This window comes from Zosterops lateralis (assembly GCF_965231275.1).
Source record: "Zosterops lateralis genome assembly, chromosome: 2".
Classification (NCBI taxonomy): domain Eukaryota; kingdom Metazoa; phylum Chordata; class Aves; order Passeriformes; family Zosteropidae; genus Zosterops; species Zosterops lateralis.
Window position 1 is genome coordinate 71,758,058 of NC_139763.1, and position 23,111 is coordinate 71,781,168.

General features: G+C 39.5%; 2 protein-coding genes across 2 annotated transcripts in view; both read left to right on the forward strand.

Annotated features, from left to right (window-relative positions):
* Positions 1 to 229: 229 nt before the first annotated feature.
* LOC310905887 (uncharacterized protein) lies at positions 230 to 5,732 on the forward strand. The gene is made up of 4 exons (XM_083854680.1): positions 230 to 360; positions 1,902 to 2,093; positions 3,819 to 3,881; positions 4,809 to 5,732. The coding sequence occupies exons 2-4, from the start codon at positions 1,928 to 1,930 to the stop codon at positions 5,609 to 5,611; spliced, it is 1,032 nt and encodes a 343-aa protein (XP_083710806.1). The 5' UTR covers positions 230 to 360; positions 1,902 to 1,927; the 3' UTR covers positions 5,612 to 5,732.
* Positions 5,733 to 7,103: 1,371 nt separating this feature from the next.
* The window catches only part of MIPEP (mitochondrial intermediate peptidase), a 66,707-nt gene continuing 50,699 nt past the window's right edge, over positions 7,104 to 23,111 (forward strand). The window contains exons 1-10 of the mRNA XM_083884875.1: positions 7,104 to 7,295; positions 10,275 to 10,448; positions 12,288 to 12,376; positions 13,243 to 13,329; positions 14,297 to 14,360; positions 16,061 to 16,243; positions 18,899 to 19,055; positions 19,462 to 19,510; positions 20,148 to 20,208; positions 20,854 to 20,906. Of these exons, the coding sequence (XP_083741001.1) occupies positions 7,119 to 7,295; positions 10,275 to 10,448; positions 12,288 to 12,376; positions 13,243 to 13,329; positions 14,297 to 14,360; positions 16,061 to 16,243; positions 18,899 to 19,055; positions 19,462 to 19,510; positions 20,148 to 20,208; positions 20,854 to 20,906 (1,094 nt within the window). The 5' untranslated portion in view covers positions 7,104 to 7,118. The remainder of the gene's footprint in view (positions 7,296 to 10,274; positions 10,449 to 12,287; positions 12,377 to 13,242; positions 13,330 to 14,296; positions 14,361 to 16,060; positions 16,244 to 18,898; positions 19,056 to 19,461; positions 19,511 to 20,147; positions 20,209 to 20,853; positions 20,907 to 23,111) is intronic.

A 23,111-nucleotide genomic window follows, 5' to 3' on the forward strand; every position in this document is an offset into this window, starting at 1 on the left:
TTTCCATCACACAAATCAACCAAGCTGTCGGAAACTAACATTTGTGTGATGTATTTGTACAAAGGAACGGGGAAATGAAAGCCTGATTGATCCATTTTAACATTTTTCTTTCATATAACAGTGGTAAAAGGTGAAGTACAGAGCACTTCAGCTTAATATTGGAATAAATAGCAAGATTCCACTTTAAACCTCTGTTTTAATTATTGAACAGCTCTCAAAATTAAACCACTGACCTTTGAGAATTTAATGACCAAACAAGTGCTTGTCCTCAAGGCACATATCGGAGTGTGCATTCCTTCACATGAAGCTTTTACACTGTTTAAAGATGCTCAAGAACACTGCAGGTACCAAGTGAACAAGGTAAGAACAAAGTTCCTATATATGTGATGATGATATTGATTTCAGGTTATGGAGAGGAGTGCATGTATGGGGACTACATTGTCTGTTCTTTAGGCAAGAAACACTTCCCTAGAAAACTGGGAATAGGGTGAGTTCTCTGTAAGTGGATGAGGACTGTCAGACTTCTCCATGGGATGCATCGTATCCTAACAGCCCCATACAGAGCACTTCTTCCTTTTGCACTCTTCTGGAGTCCTTTGACTAAGGCAGCAAATACTTCTATACCTTAGAAGGAGCAAATGCTTTATCTATTTTCATCTTTCTTTAGTGCCAACCAGCAGCAGCAGAAAAAGTGGGATTTTTCTGGTTAGTGATCAAACATCTCTGAGTAAATCCATTGGCAAAGACACCATAAATCATTTCTAATAATGGTTCCAGAATGGGGAGCTTTTCTAAGCACAGAATAAAAAGATTAAGGAACATGTTCCAAAGCTAAAGGCTTACACTATAAATCAGGTTAAGGGTGTAATTGCTCTTATTGAGGACATACTGGTGTCTCTACATGGTACGTGTGTGCATTGTTTCATGAGAGTGAGAAATTGTGCTGAAGAGATTAAAGACATCATTTTCTAGTTAATGTTAGTTAATATTGCAAAAGAAATACTGATCTTATTCCTCATTAATAAAATAACTAACTCCAAAGCCAATTGTGTAAAATTTACTCCTTCTAACCATCACTTTAACCTGTTTAAGTACTTAACCTATATAGCTGAAGCTTCTGTGCATTAGACATTTATGGATATTAATTCCAAATCAAACAGGTATAAATTTTGTTGCTATTTGCTTTTTGTTCCTCAGTCTAATCTCTTCCCAATAATTGCTCTTACACTCAATTAAACCAGCTGTGTCCAGGATTAAGTGTTAATGTATTTAAATGGGCCTTTATTAAAAGACATTATATAGGAGGGACTCTCTAGTGAAAAGATAAACTGGACTTTTAGTAGCAAAGTTACACGAATTGGGAGCACCCAGCCAAAGACTTGTTTTTGCCAAAAAACTCTTACTTGATCCCTCACACCTTTGCCCTCATCTCACACTGCTCCAGCTCTAACCCCTCTTCCGAGGTCATTCCACTTATTAACCCAGTAGAGGACTAATTCGAGTGAATAATAATAATTAAAAAAATAAATTAAGAAGTGATTGCTTTGTGCTGAATGAGGGGGTTGAATTGCCTTAGCTGACCTCCCCATGGCACCATCTCCTGGGAGATGAAAGGTACAACTGTGCAGTCACAAATTGGTGCAGGGAGAAATGTGGACGGAGAATTGTGTAAAGCTAATATTTTAAATGTGGAATGATGCTATGAGTGATATCTCCACTAAATAATTATTTTAAATAGCACTTGGTAGTTTCCAGAACTGTAATTAATGCTAAATAGAGATTTATAAATGAAAGAATAGACATGGTGAAAACCCATTTCCTTATTTTCCTCCCTCCACCACCCTGCATTCCTTTCTAATGTAGACATAGGCAGATGTACTTTTTCTTCTTAAACATTTCAGCCAAAGTCATATAACCTATCTAAAGAATGAAAAGCTGGATTGTACTGCTGGCTATTGTAGTCAGCACAGCAGAAACACAAAACCAGGACGTCTGCACCCAGGGGTATCCTGGCATCCCTGGCAATCCTGGGCACAATGGAATACCTGGTCGTGATGGACGTGACGGGTCAAAAGGAGACAAGGGAGATACAGGTACTACGTTCAGAATGAATCATTTAATCAAATCAATGCCATTCACTCCCAAATTTGTCTGTAGTTACTCTGCATGAATGGGATTATTCTGCGTAGCCTTCAGAAAACATTTTAGACATTTATCATTTACCTGTTTGAAGAAGGAAATATAAAGAAAGGCTTAATAATGAAAGCAAGACAGGAAATACTGTGGAGATGTCAGGTTCAAAGGATAAAAAAGAAAAAAGGTTCTACCTTCTATCATCGGAATATTTTCAAGTCTATTTGAAAAATTTAAAGCCTGCAAACCTACTCCTACTTCTCTAAGATAGAAACTATATTTCTGCAAAGACCTTCAAGCCCACTAAACAAAAAAAGCAACAGCTGATACCTTGTTTGGTGTACTAGGAAGTATTCAATAGTAAGAAGATTCCTCTCTTATCTAAATTATACATTTGTTGGACTTGATTCTGAGTGTTCCTACTTGCTGTAACTCAAGAGTCAGGAGAGTAAGTTCAGAAATGGAGATTATTGAACAACAGTGTAGGATTTATGTCTGCTCCAGTAGGTTATAACAGAGATTTGTGTGACATATCAAAGCCAGAGATAATCTCAGAATCCTAAAGCTAATCATCCCCATAATATCTTAAGCCTTAGGTTAATGATGGCCCTTGTATCCATGCTGGAATATCAAGGCCAGGATTGCACAATCTTCAGGCATGTGGACATATAACACTTCATCCTTTTAAAATATAGAAAGAAACAAAGATTTCCATGAGCATCTTAATAGGCACATGCATTTAACTGCCCTCTTTTTCTGTATGCAGGGTTCCAGAAAGGTCTGACAAACAGAAAACCTAAAGCTTTGTTATTTTAATTTATTTTCTAAAGGCCATTCCTGCACTCCACTGAGTCATCCTGGTATCATTGGATTTGGATAAACTCCCAACCTTTTTTTCCTAAATTCATCTGTTATGATCAATGTACTGACTATTCTTTGTTTGAACAAAGTGGGGTGAATGCACCATTCTTTATACTCTATGTAGGTATATCTTTGTGGTTTAATATATGAGAAGTAATTTTGTTCCTTACCAAGTCAGTGAAATTTCAGCAGATGCTGGGGTGCACCCATTGTGCAGGAAACTGCTAAAGAACTGTTCTCTGGCCCATATGGCTGGAGAGCTACTCTTAGAGTGTGATTACAACCAAACTGCCAACTCTATTCTTCTTCTGTTGCTGCACTTGGGATGTATCCAATTATTTGATCATGGACCTCTTGGTCTTCTGTACTACCTCTATACTACAAAAATAACTTCTATAATTGCTCTCTGTAGAACAGTAGAAAGTCCAAGTCATATCAGGTGCAGGGATCAAGATTGTGAATGCCTTTGTCCTGGATTAGGACACTGCTAGGCTTCCTGCCCCAGCAATTCTTCTTGCTGAACTCCATGGATGGAGGCAACAAGAGAAGTTTTCACACTGTACATGTCTCAATAACTCACATCTTTATGCCAAGGATTCCTTCTGCAACCAAAAAGCACCATCCTCAAGCAGAGTTTCTCTGTTCTTTGTCAATCTCCCCATAAGATAAAAGTACCAGCAGTGGCAGACACTAAAAGTCAGGAATAAGGGTATGCTTTACATTACTCTTTGGCCGGGCTTGAAGAGGAAGGATTAAAGAAGGACTCTTCCAAAATTTTCTGGTAATTTGTTCAATGAAAATCTGTGTTTTGATTTCTCTACTAGGCAAACCAGGAATTCCTGGCACTCCAGGAAAAGATGGTGTCAATGGAGAGAAAGGTGAACAAGGTCAGAGAAATATTTCAATTTAATATTTGTCTATGAATTTCTGCCCTTGTGTTTGTGAACTCATCATACAATCTCATCTATTTTAAATTCTCTGATTTCTTAATTGAGAACAGCAAACAGTACAAACAGCATTATTCCTAACGTGAGAAGCCAAAGACTGTTGAACAGAATTGATCAGCTTCTCTTCCTGATGGATTGAGCATATGTTCTTTATGGTGGCTTTTGTCTATCAACAGCTAAAGTGCCTTTCACATAATGAGATCTTCAACTTCAAAACCTTGTGCAGCAACCAGAGCAGTTTTGAGGGCTTTGATCTTCAGATCAATGATGGATGAAGGATAAATAAAGCATAGGGTGGCAAGTAACCAGGACAAAAAGCCTTTAGTTGTGCTGTAGTAGCAATCTACTTAACCCAAGAAAAGTAGAAATTATATGTAGAAATTATAGCAACATCGTGTAGAAATTATAGAAATATGTGGCAAGCAAGTTCAGGATGTTGTAAAAAAAATAAATCTTCTTCTTCCTCTGATTAAATTGTGAACCCTCTCACCCATTTTGTACACCAAAGGCTGTAAAAAAGTGTGAGCAGATGCAGCTTTTGTATGAGATGATGTGAGATGTCAGTGTTATCATCAGCCTATAGACAACCTTCCTTTCTTTGAGCTTATTCTTGCTGCTGCCAGCCAGAGCACCTGTTTTCTAACAAAATAACAAGCTTTTCTGACATTATGCTTATCCTGCACTTAAATGTATTAGAAACTGTGTACAGTGAGCACAGTATGCACAGTATCACCTGCACATCTATCACCTCATGATGAAACTCAATTTGAGCCGTCCAATGGAGGATCACAAGAAAGTTGTGAAGTTGTTTTGTTTTGGTTTGTTTTTATTATTATTTGGTTTTGGTTTTGGTTTTTTTCCCTTTAGGAACCAATGGGACTGTTGAAGAGAAGGGGAACAAAGGAGACAAAGGAGAAAGAGGACCACCTGGGAAACTGGGACCAAAAGGATTTATAGGATCAGTGGGTTACAAAGGTCAGAAGGGAGAGCTGGGACTGCAAGGACAAAAGGGGTTAAAAGGAGACATTGGACCCATAGGTCCAAAAGGGACAAAGGGTGAAATTGGCCATCCTGGAAGGGTTGGCTTCCCAGGGCCGATTGGCCCGATTGGTAATCCAGGTCCTAAAGGTAATATTGGAGCTATTGGGCCACAGGGTGATCCAGGAGTTCAGGGGGAAAGAGGCTTGAAAGGAGACAGAGGAGACAAGGGGAATGTAGGTGCCCCAGGAGTCCTGCCAAGGAGCGCTTTCAGTGTTGGCCTTACAGCCAACACCAAGTTTCCCCCCCCGAATCGCCCGATCAGGTTTGACAAGGTGCTGTATAACAGTCTGAACGACTTCAACTCAGCTACTGGCAAGTTCACCTGCAAACACCCCGGCGTTTACTATTTCACCTACCACATCACCGTCTACTCAAGGAACGTGCGGGTAGCTCTGGTTAAGAACGGCATCAAGATGCTGCACACGGTGGACAGGTACCAGAGCGCGGAGGACCAGGCCTCGGGAGCCGCCATCCTGGAGCTGCAGGGAGGAGACGAGGTGTGGCTGCAGGCCCACCAAGGAGAGTCCTTCAATGGGCTCTTTGCAGATGGTGATGATGACACCACCTTCTCTGGGTTCCTCCTGTTCGGCAGCGCTGACCCGCTGGAGCCGCTGCCACCCACCCCGTAATGCCACGTTATCCCTGCTGGCTGCGTGCCCTTCAGCCCTCCCTAGGAAAGCTGTTATCTGTTTGACAATTCCTGCTGGATTCAACAGAAAATGGTTGGTTTCAGGAACAGCTTCTGCACAAAGAAGTCTCAGAAGTCTTCTTCTGACAAGTCTTCAGAATCTACAGTGCTGGGCTCAACACATTAGTGGTTTGGTGACTTACTGCAGGCATTCAGTAGCGGTGTGTACCACAGTTCTGAAGAACAAGTTTTAAAGCAAAGTGGGATGAAATAAAAGAAAAGTTCCAGAATTATGTTGTGCGGGACATCTTGTGTAAACAAGAAGCAACAGTTACTTCCAAGCCAGTTTATATCTTCCAATGTGGCATGTAGATGGACTTGAAACTCTGTTAGTTTGCATCCAGCCACTTTGAAATAAATTTAAAACTTGAAAGTAGTGTAGTTTGATATCTCCACAGAAGCTGCTCGCTGTGTGGCGCAAGCAAGTTTCCTTGTTTCATTTACAGCTTTTAAATATGGTTCTTTGCTCTCTGTGTAGTCACAGGTCTGAAATAGAGCAAAATGGAGTGATACGAGGAAGTGCCATGTGGATTCTCTGATGCAGGCAGATATTCAAGGCCAGTGCAAAAATACAGCATAAAGCTGCTGTACTTCAGAGTCAGCTGATGCAAAACAAATTCTCCCAGATCAAAGATAATATTTAATCAATACTGAAGCAGCCATGCCAAAGAACTGATCAAGAGATATTTCCTGTGCCATAAAACACTAATTCTGTCATTTTTCCCCCCAATTTTTCTTTTTCTTCCCCCCCTCTCTTCATCTTCTAAAACCCCAAAAAATATTTTAAAAAAAGACGGGAAGCCTCATTCACTTCTCTTAGAAGAGAATAAAGTAGAGATGCCAATAGAGACGGGTCAGCATCAGGAAACTGAGTGCAAATGCAGTGTTGGGAGCACCAGGCCTGGCTCCCCACCAGCACCTCGGGGCACAGGGGAATGTGGGCATGTCCCCACAGTGCGGGAACCCCGAGCGCGGATCACAGAGCCCAGGGGGAAGGGGCTGGTGGGTTAATTTAGGAGGGACGGCTGCACCTCTCAAACAACAGCGAGGGCAGAGAGAGGAACTGGCTATTTGTCAGCAAGACGAAGATTTTTTTCCCAGTAAGCCACACGCCTCAAGTGTGTATCACAGAAACACCTAGACCGGAAAACCTTTTTAAAGAGGGACTTATGTTCAACTAGAGAAGGTATGGGACAGCCATCAGCCGGCAGAGGCCCGGGTGCGGCCAGGCCGGGCGCTGCTGAGGCGGAAAGGGAAGCAGGCGGGGCAACGCTGCCAGCCCCGGGCTGAGGTGCCCGGCCGGCTGAGGAGCCCCGAGCTCCTCCTCACTCCGCCTCGCTCCGCCTCCTGCCGCCGCTCCTCCCCTCGGCGGGGACGCGCGGAGGTCGCGGCCGAGCGGGGCCTGCGGAGGCCGGGCTGTGCCGGGCTGTGCCGGGCCGTGTTGTGCCATGCTGGGCGGCTGGCGGCGGGCGCTGCCCGCGGCGCTGGGCCGGGCGCTGCGGGGCCGGGCTGCGGGGCAGGGCTGCCGGGCCGTCAGCACCAGCTGGTGTCCCGTGGGCACCGCCTTCGATGCGAGGCAGCAGCAGCAGCCGGCGCTGCGCGGCGGCGCCACGGGCAGGGACACGGTAAGCGGCGGGAGGGGAGGGCCGGGCCGGGCCGGGCCGGGCCTGCTGCGGCGGGAGGCCGCCCTGGCTGCTGCAGCCTCGTGCTTCGCTCTGCTCGTGTGAACCGTTTTAAGGGTTTTTTTTGGAGATGATTTTTCTCTTGTGTATATATATGAGTTTATATTGGCTCTAGCAAACCCAAACGTTGTAGCTTTTGGGGACAGAAGCGTTTGACAGTGGTGGCCCTGTGCGTGGGAACGCTTTGAGTCTGAGTGGTGCCCAGATGTCCATGAAGTGGGATTTCCCTTCCATGAGCCCTCCCTGCCAGCCCTCCCCTGCCTGTGCCATCCTTCCCGTGTCACTGCCGTGCCAGTGGGTGCTTCAAGAGCAGCCACATCCCCTTGCCTGGGCCTTATTCCTGATGTTTTACCTGTGGCCAAAAAAGGATTTTTTGCGGACTTGGCGGCACTTGGGTTTTCTGATACGTAACTTTTTAGGGTGAATCAGGGACGTTTGTTAATGTGTGTCAACAGGCTCTCGGAGAGGGTAAGATGACACAGTGCATACAGAATAGGTGCAGCTGTGAAATCCAGGTGTTTACCTGCTGACTCAGCTGTTCCTGCCATGGTGCCCAGCCTGGTGGAGCTGGTGAACTTTGAGTTTTAGAGAGGACAAATCAGTTTAAAATCTGGCACTTGCTTGGGAAACTTTTCTTCAGGTTCTCATGCCTCTGCAAAGACACTGGTGTAAATCTTGCTTCAGGAAATAGTCCAGTTAAATGTTGTCCATTTAGTTGGTCTAGGGACTGAGTTTCAGATGATTCACTTGGCCCACAGCTCTTTTGGAATAGAGGTGTGTATTTCAGGCTCACAGAGAGGCAGGGCCAGGTAGGATGTAAATAGCGAGACCAAGCGAAGACAGAAATGTTTCAGCCATGCAGCCAACGCCATTAAAGAAAAGAGAGAACTGCGCCAGGCTTCATTTTTTCGTAATTTTAAAATTTTTATGTTAAACTTGATATCATATGTGAGAGGAGTTCCATGGCTAATTTATCTCTAAGAGGAAATACATCCTGATCACAGGGCACTACATGTGCAGGAAGAGCTGGTTTGGGGAGGGTGGGTGATGATGGGGGGCAGCAGGAAGACCTGGAGCTCTCAGGACTATTGCAGGACACTGCATCTTCTGGCCGAGGATCTGAGTGAAGGAGCAGTCTCGAGTGTCTTACACAGCAAACATTATTCAAGAGTGCTGTGATACAAGTATATTTATGTTTGCTTGCACACGTGTGTAGATATAAAGATACCTTTCTCAATGTTCACTTCAGTCCAGTTCATGTTCCCAAATAATAAATTAAAACAAGGGAAGTGTGAGGAAAGGTTTTCTTTAGCAAAAACCAGAAGGTGCTTTTGTCAACAGTGACAGAAAAAAAATAGGAAAAAGCAACCCAGAATGTTTGGATGTGTACTTGAAGGGTTGCTTTTGCTTCAGAATATAAACTTGTACAGATGAGCTGTCAATTTGTAGCTTTTTGTTTTATTTGGATAAATACTAGCAAGCTATCTGCAAACCTGCAGCTGACTGCTAAAACACGAAGAGTTTGCAGAAAGTAGATTATAAACTGACTGGACTGCAGACTTGAAAATCCAGATTGTGATTTTTATATACTGAGGTTGAATTTGGGAATGGATAGATACTGTGTGAAATCACATACCTTTCACTGTTCAGTGCTGTATCAGGGGGTGAGGAGATGCTCATGTTGTAGTTGGGCAGTTGCAAAGGGAGTGTATTCCTTGAAGAGATTTAACTGGCTTTAACTTAAATGAAATTAAGGATTTGCTAGGACAAGGTTTTTCACCCAAGGAGTGGTTGAGCACTGGAACAGGCTCCTCAGGGAAATGATCGCAGCACCAAGACTGGCAAAGTTCAAGGAGTATTTGGGCAGTGCTCTCAGACACATGGTGTGACTCTTGGGGAGGCTGCTGTGCAGGGCCAGGAACTGGACTTCAGTCATCTTTGTGGATCCCTTCTGTCATGTCAGATAAAACAAAAAACTTTCCCACACAGTGTTAAAATGATAATATAAAAGCAAATCTTTTATTGGAAGCCTTCAAGGTGCCCTACATGATGATCCATACATGTGATACAATAGTTCTACAGTTTTTATAAGGTTACTTGGTTGGTGTACCTTTCAAATATTTTCCAATTAGAAGAACAGTTGGGTTAGATAATTTCGCCCCTGGGTTCAGCCCCACTGGAGCCTCCCCCCCATCCCCAGTCTTCTAACTCTGCATTTTATTATGTCTGTGATACATGGTGCAAAATAAAGTGCCCTTGCTAAACTAAGAGGCAAGACTAAACAGAATTTCAAGAACGCATCAATAGGAGTTTGTTAGCTGTGAGAAAGGGAGCTGGAAAAGTGCTAGAAGTTACAGCTGAGTATTAATAGTCTACAAAGCTACAAATACATGAAGCATACATAAAAACCAAAAATCTTTAGGTATCACTTCCAACTCAGGGGATTCTGTGATTCTTTGAAATCTTTTTCCCATTATAGGTCCGCACTTTGGAATTTCTGTATCTGCTAGCATTAGTAATTTTGTTTGATCAGCGGTAGAACCTCTGTAAGTGTCTTCCACAAATGCAGAACATAAGTGCCATCTGCATTTACCCTGCACAAATGTGTTTACCTTGCCCTGTGAGACAGAGCCAGGCTTGATAGGAACTTCAGAAATAAAACTGTTCATTCCGCAAACATTTTCAATTGTTGTTGATTATTCCTTTGAGGTCTGCTTCCAGTATTGGGGGCTCATTTAGTGAGACAACTGTCCTATTGTCTGCAATCTGTTGGTATCTGGTGCTGCTAGGCAGTGAAGTGTTACAGTATGCTAGCTAGGGTCACTTTGGTAAAATTCTATGGTGATAATTCAGTCTTTAAACAAAGGAGCAGAAATCAAGGTGGGCAATAGTGATGTGTTTTTATTGTTTTCTGCTCTGCAGGGTCTGTTTGGTGTTCCCGAACTGAGCTGTCCAGAAGGATTTCAAGAAGCACAGGACAAAGCATTGCAAGATTCTGAGCAGCTCGTCCAGAAGGCGTGTTCAACACCGCCTGGGCCAGAGACTGTAAAGATCTTTGATCAGCTTTCAGATAGCCTGTGCAGAGTAGCAGACTTGGTATGTTACTTTTTTTATTTTTACATAAATTCTTTTAAACTGGCTGAGCTTATACCTTGGTCAATTTTATGATTTTCGGCACTGAAGTAAATAGCAGATCAGCTCCATGAGGTTTTGTGTCACAACAGAAAATTAAATTGATTGAAAGCGAATTACAAAGGCTTTTACCAAATGATAGCTAAGTACAAATCCTGTCAAACTGTCCAGTTATTTTTAAGACAGATGCAAAAATAATGTAGAAGTCACAACAAGAAAAAACAACAGTGAAATCATACTTGTGTTTCTGCTGCAATATAATGCATAAGCTCTCCAGTGCCACTTATATTGGGGAAAAGAAGGATTTGATTTCAGACTTAATGTTGGAGTGGCAATCCACGTGTCTTAAGTTAGGATCATTTATAGGTGAAGGTCCGTAAAGAGCTGTCAGAGTAAAGGTAGCAGATGAAACTCAACAGTATCACTTTTTTATTAACACAAGAAAAAGGCAACAATTTCTTAGACTGTAGTTTTTGTGGTCCACAGATTTAGAGCACTTGGTCCGATATTTTGCATCACAAAATTTTACGTTTAATAGAGCATTTCATATTGCTCTCTGGAAGTTTACCCTAAGTATATCTTTTATTAAAGCATCATTCTTTGGTTGAAGGAAGCAGAACCAACCTTCATACTGAAATCAGTTCTTAGGGAATAGGTCACTGAGTAGTTTGAGGTCACTTGGGTTTTCACATTTGAATGTCTCTGTGTGTTTTCAGTTCTCCAATCTTATTTCTTATTCTTTTGTAGGTTTAAGACATCTTTTGTGCCATCTTTTTCCTTCTGAAAGTACTTACAAGCTCTGTCAAGTCACTATTTCTTATGTTTTGTATATACTATGGCTAGTTCTGCTTAATCAATCAATACCTAAGCAAAACATTAATGTCAGAATTCAATGGCCATAGTTTTGTATCAGTTTGCTGAGTTAAAACTATCTCCTTTGTGCTATATTCAGGCTTTTTATGTTCACAGATGCGCAGCTTGCAGAACTATCTGGAAGTTATTTGGTGATTGTTATTTGTTAGGAATTTTGATATCTGTCATTCAGCACCTTTTCTGTCAGTATTATACAAGATTTAAAAAACGAAATCTAAGAAGTAAAAATTTTAAGTGTGTAACATTTCTAAGGCTGCCTTTTAAATAAAATTGCAATCATATTTTAGACTGTCAGCTTGTTGCATGTACTTTCTGTAAAATTGTGCCTAATGTCTTAAATATATTCCTAGATTTTAAATATATTCCTGATATTTTAAGTCTATAATTTCAATGCTAAAACTGCCCTGAATTCATGTCAGCAGTCCTGGAAGCCCCTAGCTCCCCAGCCCCTTTTAGCATCCTTCTAGCCTTATGAACTCCCTGAAGTATTTGGAGTTTTACAAAAAATCAGTATTTCTTCCTTTTAGGAAATATGCACATTTGGTGGTGTACTTTCTTCTTTATTAGAAAACAGTTTTAAGAATCTTTTTTAATAACATTTAAATATGTTGGAGTAGTTCTGTGTGGTAAGAACTCTTTAAGATACACACTAATGTTAAAATGTTTTAAGAAGTGTGTGAATTAATGATGCTTATTGGAAAGACACAGGCACTGTGTGGTTTAATAATTGTCAGCAAAGTTTTCCAATCAGCTTTATGTTTTAGACAAAAAAAGGCAAATTCTACAAAATTATTGCATAGAACTGTAGAAATAAATGTTAATATAAATGTTAATATAAATGGAACTACTTGAATGCAATTTATTTATAAGCCAGGATTTTTTTTTTAATTTGTCTTTTTGCCTCACTGTTTTCTTCTTCTACTGTGTTAGGCTGATTTTGTAAAAGTTGCCCACCCTGACTTTGCATTCAGAGAGGCTGCTGAAGAAGCTTGCAGGAACATTGGTACTGTGGTAGAGAAGTATGTTTTCTTTTTTATTTTTGTTTTCTTCTTTTTTTTTTTTTCTTTTTTCTCTATTTCCATATGCAGCTTTAAAAATTACTGCATGGTCATCTATGAAAACCAATCAACAAAAAATATTTGTGCATGGGAACAGTGTCATTCTTCTGTTACAGATAATTAAGGGGTTACTTTTGTTACATTATCTCTTGAAAGGCTTTTCTATTTTAGTTGCAGTTTATGACTCGGTGTCAGTGAAGCCCATCAGGGGCTCAAGTGACATTTTTCTACGACTTGTGACAATTCTCTCGTGGTTGTAAAGTTTATGTACAGAATGCTTGGAAGTGGATTTTTCAGGACTTTGATTAAGCACACCATGTATAACAATATGACTTCAATATCTAAAATTTGTAAGAAATTATGCACATATTGTCTTGAGAGGCTCATAAACTATTGTGTGCATGTGTGTTGTTGCCCAGCAAATCTGGTGGACACAGTGTTATCTGCATGGGAACAGTGCTTGGTGTGTGGAGATGTTCTGGGGATGGTAAGCTCTTAGTCGGTCTCACTGGCAGTCAGCAGCACATTTATCTGATGGCTAACTTGAGCATAGGTTTTCCTTTAAGGGAGTCCTTTCAAAATAAGGGCTAGAAAACCATTCTCCCACCTTTATGCTGTCGCCATGATTGTCTTTGTTTATTAAAAAATAAGCAGTCAGTGTTAGACTTGCTCATATTGCCACAAAATACCATCCAAATGTATTTTTCCGTCAGATGCACAAGTCCTTGGTTTTTAATGTTGTTTCACTAAATACTGCCTTTGAATGAATAACACCAAGAAACTAGTCAGTTGCTAATGCATGATTCTTTTACTCTGTATCTTTTCAGATTAAATACAGATGTTGAACTGTGTCAGAGTCTGAGACGTCTGCTAGCTGATGATACTGTAATGAGTTCCTTAGATCCAGAAACGAGGTACTTATTAATGCTTATAGATCTTTATAGATTATCAATAGAATCTTGTAGATTTAGATTCTTAGATGGTATATATTGTTCCTTGTTGTACTCATATTTTGTGTTTTCTTGAATTAATAAATGCAACTCTTGGAAATAAACCACATCTCCATTATTAATTTATTAGTCACTACCAAATTTCCTGCACAGGAATTAAGATGTTTGTAGTTGTGTAATCTTGGAGAGTGTCTGTGACTGTAGAGCATAAGATACATTTATGCTGAATAACTGAGATCTTGCAAGAACAAAAAAATGAAAACTTAAGATTTTCTTCAATAATATTCTTTTGATTAAAATTATATACTGTACTGGGGTGTATATGTCAATGTTTTTAGGAATAAAATAAGGGAACAGACTACATAACTTGATTTCACTTTATATAAGTTTATTTATATTTTTCAAAATCAGATTAGCAGCATATTTATTGAAAGCTTACTTTATGATTGCTGTAGTAGGTTTTATTCACTGTTTATGCTGTTATAGTTGTGAATTATTTATTCACTGACATGGTCAGACAAACCTAATGTTTGAGTTATTTCCTTCTTCCTTCTTTCACCATGATCAAGGGTGTTAGATTTGGAAAGTTATTTTTCTGATGTTAGGATGAATAAGCTATGAAAGGAAATTAAAATGGTAATTTGCACAAATTGGTTGAACATCTAGATGAAGGTACTGGAATTATTTTGAAGGATATGTTCAAAGCAGACAACTAAACTAAGAACAAAGGACAAATTGTTTCTCATTGAGTAAATTGTTAAGGACCTAAAACATAGGAAATCTTTGTCCCTAATAAGAACATGCATATAACTGTGACATTATTTTCTGTGAAAGAGATGAAACATAAATAACTACTAAAGGCAAAATCTGTTAAGAAATGATGCTTACTACCAAATGAGGCTATTTTAACAGGGATTTACTGTATTTTTAGGCGAGTGGCAGAACTTTTTATGTTTGATTTTGAGATCAGTGGCATTCATTTGGATGAAGAAAAGGTAATTTCTGGCTACAATGTATGAACAGAAATTTGTCTGTCTACAGAAGACCAGATAATGAAGCATGTGGGGTGTGAAATCATGTGATTCTGGGTCAGTTTGTCCTGTGTGGAATTTTGTCACCTTAGAAGTGATGAATTTTGTCTATTTTAAATCACTTCTAAAGATAGTTTTTAGATTATTGGTTGTTCTTCCTAGTTTGGTCCTCATCATTCCTTTCTGTTCTGAGGAGTTATAAGCAAGTGCTGGGATCCTATTTTCTTTCTTTGATGTCTGCATCAGATATTTAAAATAGCTACTCAGCTGTCAGAACAGCATATTTACAGAGAGGGAGAAGCATCACTCCGCACCTTTGATGACAGGTTAATCAAGTGGGGCGTGTTAGAAGGGATCAGGTGTGTGTCCAGGCACTCCTGGGGTATTCACATAACCAGAAGTTGTAAATCTTGTTCAAAATTGAATATATGGGCATGGTCTGATTGTATGTCTTGGAGCCTTTACATACTTTCGCAGTAATTAGTGATGGATTTTCCAAACCCAGCAGCTTACACCATGCTTCGTGGTGTGGATGCTCTGTCGGTTCATAGTTCATTTGATTGTATAAAATTATTCCTTGTTCATTGGAGTCATCTCCTCCAAAAAGATCTGTACAAAAGCTCTTCTACCAGATTTATGCTATAGAATTATTCTGAAGATCGTGGTTTTGATGGTGTTTTGTGACCTAGAAAATGGTTCTAGAATATATTTTTACAATTACTTTGTCCAAAGAACAACCCTGAAACTTCAGCTCTGGGGTTTGTCTAATTTGACTATAGGTTCTGTGGTACTTCACCTCCTTTCAGTTACAGTTTCACTTATTTTTTGCACGTTTTCCTCTTCCTCCCCTGCTTCTCCCACTTTTCTTACTTGTTGCTCAGTGTTTCTTTTCAATTCTTATTTAAGACTTTAGAAATCCTTCCCTGTTGTAAGTTGAGGTTTACTTCTGCTACAGAGGATTTCTGCTTTTTAAAATAAAACTCAAAGATATATTTTCAAGAGAAAGGATGGAAATGGGAGGACAGAGATCATGTTATGTCATTCTTTGGATTTTACAAGTTATGTTTTATATGTACCCTCAGCCATTGTTTTTTTTGAGCTATGAACACACAGACAGTAGAGACCATACTCTACTAATGTGAGCAAGTTCACTGAAGCAAATCTTGCATGATTAAATGTGTGTGATACTGTAATGATGGTGATAAAACTCTAAATCACGAACTCCTAAGAGAAGGATTGAAATACTGTAAATAGTTTATGGTCTCTGGAAAACAACACAATACAAACAGGAACAAGGAAACTTTATTTCTATATCTATTTTAGGATATTTGTCTCAAAGATGAGATATTTCTCTCTTTTTTTTGATTCAGTGTTTTACATAGCAGTCAGTTACAAGGTAGCAAAACTTATATAAATTCTACTTGAACTCCACTGTACATTTTCTTACTGCAGAAACATGGGCATTTTCTTTGAAATTTCAATGCTTTATGAGCATCTGATCTTGTTGACTTGCCCTGCATTATGACTTTGTTGGTTCTGTAGGTATAATCTTAAGTGTTGTATTTTCTGCTTCATTTTTGAAAGAGCCTTCTAAGGTTTAAAAACTTTGACTTCTGCTTGTACTGTGCCTGAAGATACTATTTTGTGCTTTCTTTTTCTTACAGCGTAAAAAGGCAGTTGACCTCAACGTCAGAATTTTGGATTTATGTAATGAATTTCTGATAGGAACTCACATTCCCAATAAGATTGACAAACATGTTCTGCCAGAGCATATTCGGTATAATTTTACAGCTGAAGGCAATTACTTACAAGTGGCTGGTCTACATGCTGATTGTCCTGATGATCTGGTTTGTATTCCCTGACTTTACTTTGGCATCCTCTATATCAGAACTGTATATCAGTTATTTGACTTGTTAGTGAGGCAAATGCATGTGGTTTATGATTATGCTGTTATTACTAATAATAAAAAACTTTTGTAGAATGTAATAATGGCATATTTGATAGTAGCAGGTATGAAAAAATGGCTGTGCAGATCCTGAAAGCTGCAGGCAGAAGAATGGCAGGTTGGGGATTTTAGGCAAGCACACTTTATTCAGAGGAATAAAGCTGCATCCCAGGAAATGCAGCTCTGAAGGGCAAAGGAGCTCAAGAAAGCAGGTTGTTCTCAGAAGGCAGCATCCTCCAAGCATGTGAGAGTATTAGTATTACTAAGTATTAGTATTACTGAATATTAATACTCAGTATTAGTATATTATTGAGATACTCAGTGCATCCTGATCCTTAGAAAGCTGAGCAGATGTATCAGGAAGCAGGCTTGAAAAGCAGACAGCTCCTAACAAAGCTTCATCTCCAAGAGATAGCATATGTGGGGTGGAAGCAGGTACAAGATTCAGGGGAGGAATGTAGAAGCATTGTCTGCATGTGTAGGGATGATGTTGGGAAGGTCAAAGCTCAACTGCAGTTGTGACTTGGAAGAGACATCAAAAGCAACAAGAGCAATTACTGCTGCATTGGTACTAAAAGCCTGAACAAGGAAAATGTGGACTCAGTGCTGATAAGGTGGGTGACAGTGGCAGCAGACAGAAGAGGCTGAGATGCTCATCACTTTCTTTTGCCTCAGTGTTCATTAGTCACTTTAGTCCAAGGTAGGAGATTACAGTTTGGATTGGTGGGCAACCAGATAGGTAAAAGGACAAATTTCGTGATCAGACTCAGAGAGTAGTGGTTGAAATGCACCCTTCAGGTAATGGAAGAGCTCTTGCAGAGGTCTATCCTGGGTCCTCTGTTCAACACCTTTATCACCTTTACGTAGAGGAAGTGACAGAGGGCTTGCCTACCAGATTTGCAGGAGAGAGCAAATAGAGGGGAGGAATCAACTTGAAGGTTAAGGCTGACATTCAGAGTGGCCTAAAAGCTGGGATAATGGTTCAGTGGCAGTCTTATATAACTCAGAAAGGACAAGAGCAAAATCATATGCTTGGAAATGGGGAATTTTTGGTTTTAGGTCAGGCTGGCGTTGCCTGGTTGAGTCTGATCTGTGGCAAAGGCCCACAGTGTTGGTAAACAGCAAGCTGAGCATGAGCCAGCAGTGACCCTGGCAGCAAAGGGGCCAACAGCATCTGGACATCCCTCAGAGACTGAGGGAAGAGATTATAGCCCCACTCTTCAGAGTGTCTTCAACAGAGGCCACCAAGATGGGCAGTAACTGAAGTGCTTGCACTGTGAGGGAGGGCAGAGGAATTTGGGCTTGTTCACCCTGTAGTGGAGGAGGTTTGGGGGGACCCTGGCAGCACCCTGCCAGTACCCACAAGGATGGCATGGAGAAAATAGAGCCAAGCTCTTCAGCATGGTGCATGACAGGAGGACAAGTGTCAAAAGGCACAAGTTGAGGTGAGAAATGCCAGTTGGAGAAGTTTTTCCTGCTGATGATACCCAAGCAGTGAAATAGTGAGGCCATGCTGTCTCCTTCCATGTGTGCAGGGCTTCAGGAGCAGACTGGAAGAGCTTTGTGTGATTTGGTCTTAGCTCATAGCTGTCTCTGCTTTGTGCAGGAGGTTGGATTAGAAACCTCATGAAGTCCCATCCAGCTGAATTATCCTGATTAAAAAAAAAATCTTACTTTAGTTATTGTTAATGTTGTTTTTCTAAAAAAGAATTAATTTAGAGTTATAAATATAAAATTAATTTAGACTGATTGAAATGTGACAATGGCTCCCTAGACTTTTAGATGAAATTCTAGGATCAGGAGCATATTAAAACAGTCCAGGGTTCTTTCTTCACTTATACTATGTAGAGAGAAGCTTAGTTTAGATGAAGGCAAGTATAAGTTGTTGTTGAATTTCTTGAGATTATTCCATATGTAGAAAATAAAATTATTTGTGATTAGTTTGTAAAAAATAGAAGTATTTTATCAAATTTTATGAGTTTCCAGGTGGATTTTTTTTCAGAGTTATGAAAAGACCCAAACTAAGTAAAAATATGAGAAAAGGAGAAAGTTTATGGGCAGATGTACAGGCTAATAGTTTTCTACTACGAAAGAAATAAGGCTTTTCTCTTCCTCTCTTTTCTCTCCCCTGACCCTGTCTCATTTTGTTGTCAGATCCTTCCATAAGCAAACTTAAATGATATGCAAAGAACAATTTGGGTTTATTTTCAGAAATTTTAATGAGTTAAGACAGCCCCTGAGTGGTCTGAAAAGCACAAACGTTGGCAGAAAGAGGGTGTTGATGAGAGACTGTTGACGGGAGTAGACAACAGGACCCTTTTTGGCAGTCTTGATCTGTTAGGTTGTCTCATTGCATTTCCTCATTCCACTTTTCATGGGTAAGAGAGCTGTAATTGTCAGGCAGTTGTAATTACTATTGCTGAAATGCTTTAGGCCTTTTCCCACCAATATCAGTGAAACAGGACTGTAATGCCAGATCTTCAGTGGCATCACTTGTTTCTGTTAAAAATTACTCTGTAGCAATGTGGTGCTTTTTCTTTTTCTTTTCTTGTATTAGGTGCGAGAAGCTGCTTACAAGATTTTTCTCCACTCCAACTCTCAGCAGTTGGCTCGATTGGAGGAATTGCTTGCGAGCCGAAACAGCCTGGCACAGTTGGTTGGCTATGACACCTTTGCCCACAGGGCTCTTCAGGGAACAATGGCCAAAACTCCAGGTATGAGGCATGTATGGAAGGATATGTTGAGAAATCAAATGTGTAACATGTGAGGTCAAAGGTTGTTGGTTTCTTTAGCTAAGTTTACATGTACTTCTTCCAGTGAAGTGTTTTATTGCAGTTACATTTTGTTGTATGCCATTCTCAGTGCTCACTGTAAATAACAGTGCTCACTGAGGATGATCTGGTGTTTTGGTTCAGAATTGATGCTCTCTCCTTAGTTTATGAATGTGTCATTATTTCAGCATGTAACAAAGTAAATGTAGTAAATGCCCTTGAAATAATGTCAATGTTTCAATGTCAGTGGAGTAGTTAGTTTAAAAATCTAAAGGAATTTTTGTTTGGAATATTCTCATGTAAATTTAACATCCTGTAGGGAAAAATAATTTTTTTTCCTTCCTTCTAGAAACAGTAAGACAATTTCTGGAGAAGCTTTCTGAGCAGTTGTCTAAAAGGTATGTCTTTTTCATTAAGTTTTTTTTTAACCATACTCTTTAGTTCAAAAATAGGGGGACTTTTGCACTAGTAAGTTAGTCAGTGCTGCTTATTATGTGCTCTGATGAAATAAAACCCAATACTTCCCCAAAATTTTTAGGAAGGCTATTTGCTTAGAATAAATTCTGTGTCTGAGATCAGAGAACACCTAGGACTGAATGCAGGAAATGCAGTGAACAGCAAGCAAGAAGAATAAGTTGAAGTGTAGAACACCTCTCCTGGTATTCTTGCCGTATGCGCAACTCCAGATATTTTGCATCTATAAACAAATTTCCCTGTTGGTCCCTCTTGCCACTTTGAGCTCCACACAGCAGAGAACAGGTTCATCGCTGGGTATAAATGGGGTGTATTGTAACAATGAAAATGCTTTGGAGTTGTACAACCACAGGAAGAGGGATTGAATTTGAAAGTACCTGAATGGCTGAAGTACAGTGAAAAGGTTTTTCTACTGTTGTGTGTGGGGATGCCATTTTATATAGTCACTTTATATAGTACTATAAATCTCTAATGATTGATAGGATGGAATATTATCATGTACTGTATTTCACTGCTCAAAAATCTTTCAATAAATCTTTTCATCATTAAAATATTTTTCAGAACTCAAAAAGACTTTGAAATGATGACAAAGATGAAAATGAAGCTCAACCCCCACAATTCAGTAAGTTACATTTCCATATGTGATTGTCTGTTTTGTTTGTTTTGAAATATATAGTATAAGATAATCGTGTTCTACAGTTACTTCTACTTTAGTGTATGAGATGTAGTACAATTAGAAACATTCTCTCTTCTGGCTTCAAATGCTTTCTGGCTACTTAGTTGCTGTATTAAAACCCAATATTGAGTCTGAGAGAGCTGTTGGTTGATGCAAAGTGGTACTGAGATAACCAAAACATAGAGCAGTGAAAGGGAGTTTCACTTTGCTTTGAATTAATTGACTAATTTGAAAAATAATGGCTGTACTTTAGGTTAGATGCAACTCCAGTGTGTATGCTACATTGAATGTCTCTTAATGCTTTACATATCTAGGTTTATCTTTTTATTTGAACTGAGTGTATTTCTTGAAATCTGGTATGAAGTCTTATCATATAGTTGAATAAGGAAACCAGTCTTCAAGAAATGTTAAAAAAAGTTTTCAGGTTATGATATATGATGCTATTTTTGGTTTGAGCCCTAACTGTTTCTCATTATGTTTTTGCAGTTTCAGCAAGTCACAGAATTATAAAATACTTAAGTGAAACAAAACTCTTACTTTGGGTTCACTTGTTGTCCATTATTGTAATTATAAGCTGGAATTCTCTTTCAGATGCTGATGCCATGGGATCACCCCTACTACAGTGGAGTCCTTCGTGCTGAGAGGTAAGCTCCTTATTTTCATGATTGTAATGTAAATGAGTGTCCTTGCAATAAGGACAAAGAGAGTACTCAGTTCAAACAGGATTTCTTTCTTTGAAGATGTACCTCCATCTGAAAAAATAAATACTATCTAGTGGGAGAGTTTTGTAACATTTTTTAGTTACTGCTGGAATGCCTGTAGAAATTTTTCTCCTGAAGATAAGAGGATGAAGCAGTTTCGGAACAGATAGAAGATCCTTACTCTTGTTTTGCTTTTAGCTCTTAGCTGGGTTGAAGTACTGTTTAAAAGTAATTTTTTTAACTGTATACAATTATATTATATATTGTATTGTGTATATATATACACACAATATTATATATTGTATTATATACAATACAGTGCACTGAATACAATTCAACTCCTCTTCATATTTTAACTTCATTGTGCTTCTTACCAAATGTGCAGCTTCATCCTCTTCTGCAGGCTTGAAGTAGCAACTTCTTCAGTAAATCTTTGCTGCGCTTGGATAGAATTGATTCTTATCTCTCTTGAAAAGAGTGGGAAATAAATCCTTTACACAGACTTAAATAGTGCACAGGCCTTTGTACATAACGAGATGTCAGCTCTGAAAGATGTGAGCCCTGCATGTTGCCTTTATTAGACCAGCAGCAGTGACCTTTTAGGTTTCTTTTGGAAAAGAGAATTGAAAGTTGTGCTGCTCTCAAGGGAAAAAAATCCTCCTTCACTGCAGATATACAGTTTTTTGGTTTTTAAACAAACAGATTGGATTTATCTGATCAAAATAGTAGTTTACTCTGGATCAGAAAGCTGTGGTAGTATAGACATGGCATGAAAAGATTGCCAGCAGCTGGCCTGGTTGTTTTCAGAATTGGTGTGTGCAATAAGGGTTAGAGCATTAGGTGTAAAAGCCACTGTGTTTGTTACTTCTCCTGGAGGAGTGTCTTCTGATGCTGATTGTCCTTGGTCTTACTGTCCTTCTTAGATCTCCTCCTGAAGCTAACCAGCTAATTGAGTTGCTGATGATCACACGTAGATTATTCTGCTCTTTTTGGCATTAGAAAGAAAAATATTTCCTTTCCTTGGGGGGCTTTGTAAGAGACCAAATTAAGTTACTTTAGGAGTTGCATGGTGGCTTTGTGAAGGGAGAGCTGCAGGTAAAACAGACCTAGACATTGGCAGTGTATCATTGCTATTTTTTTGTATTCAAGCACCAAGTCTGGAAGTTGGATCAGTGTGAAGAGTCTCCTGAATCTATGTAGGGCCTCCCTGATTACAATGCAGGATTGGGGCCCAATGTTTTTCTCCCTCCAGCTTGGGCAGGACTGTTTGTCTCTGCTAGGTATACAAGAGTCTACAAGACTGGGGAAAAAAGTAGTTTTCCTTTCCATTGTGTGCAGAGCTGCTTTACTTTAACTCAAGAGTGTAGGTCTTTCACTGTCCTGTTTTCTGGATAATTTCTTCTGGAAAAAGTGTTTGATCTAATTGAACAAGGCTTTACATTTATTCTGCTCATATTGTGCGTGTTTAACAGGGTACTGGATACTGGATAGTCAGCTCTGAAAGGTAAAACTCACTTCTTCCCTGCACAGGGTCAAGGACTGTGCTTTATGAGTGAAACTAGATAGGAGTCAGAGTATTCATACAACAGCCAGAGGATGGGAATATACCTTGTCATGTCTGTGCCCTAAATGCCCTGTTACCCAAATGGGAATCTCCTATCCTTTATCTTGTGTTTGTACTTAACTTCTTTGACCACATCCCTTCTTGAGTGCTCTGTGGACCCTATGGTATGTTCAGTTCAGCACTTTTGTGACTGGAAGGTGAGAACTGTGTCTGTCATACAAACCTTCGTGCTTGGCTGGAGTTTGACTTTTGGCTATTTGTTGTTACTCTCTTCCTAACTGAGCCAATTATCTTGTAATATTAAATTATTCATCTAAGGAAAAGTGATGTTGTTTTCCTTGTTTGTTTGGTTGGTTTTTTTCCATGAGAAAATGATTGAATGCTTTTTTTTAAAAAATACTGTTTTTCTTTCTTTTATTTATAAGCTCAATAAATAATTTATTTGTTTTACTTCTATCTATTTTATTTTGCATTTTTTCATCTTGGAATCACAAAATATGTTTTCAAACAAGATGCACTTAAGTCTCATGCATTTCTTCTGTTCTTTGTTTAGTCTGTTACGTTTTTTTTTTTTGTTCTCCAAA

Coding starts and splice junctions, on each gene's coding strand:
- LOC310905887 (XM_083854680.1), top strand. CDS start 1,928: ATGAAAAGCTGGATTGTACTGCTGGCTATTGTAGTCAGCACAGCAGAA. Junction 2,094..3,818: donor AGGAGACAAGGGAGATACAG/GTACTACGTTCA, acceptor TTTCTCTACTAG/GCAAACCAGGAATTCCTGGC. Junction 3,882..4,808: donor TGGAGAGAAAGGTGAACAAG/GTCAGAGAAATA, acceptor TTTTCCCTTTAG/GAACCAATGGGACTGTTGAA.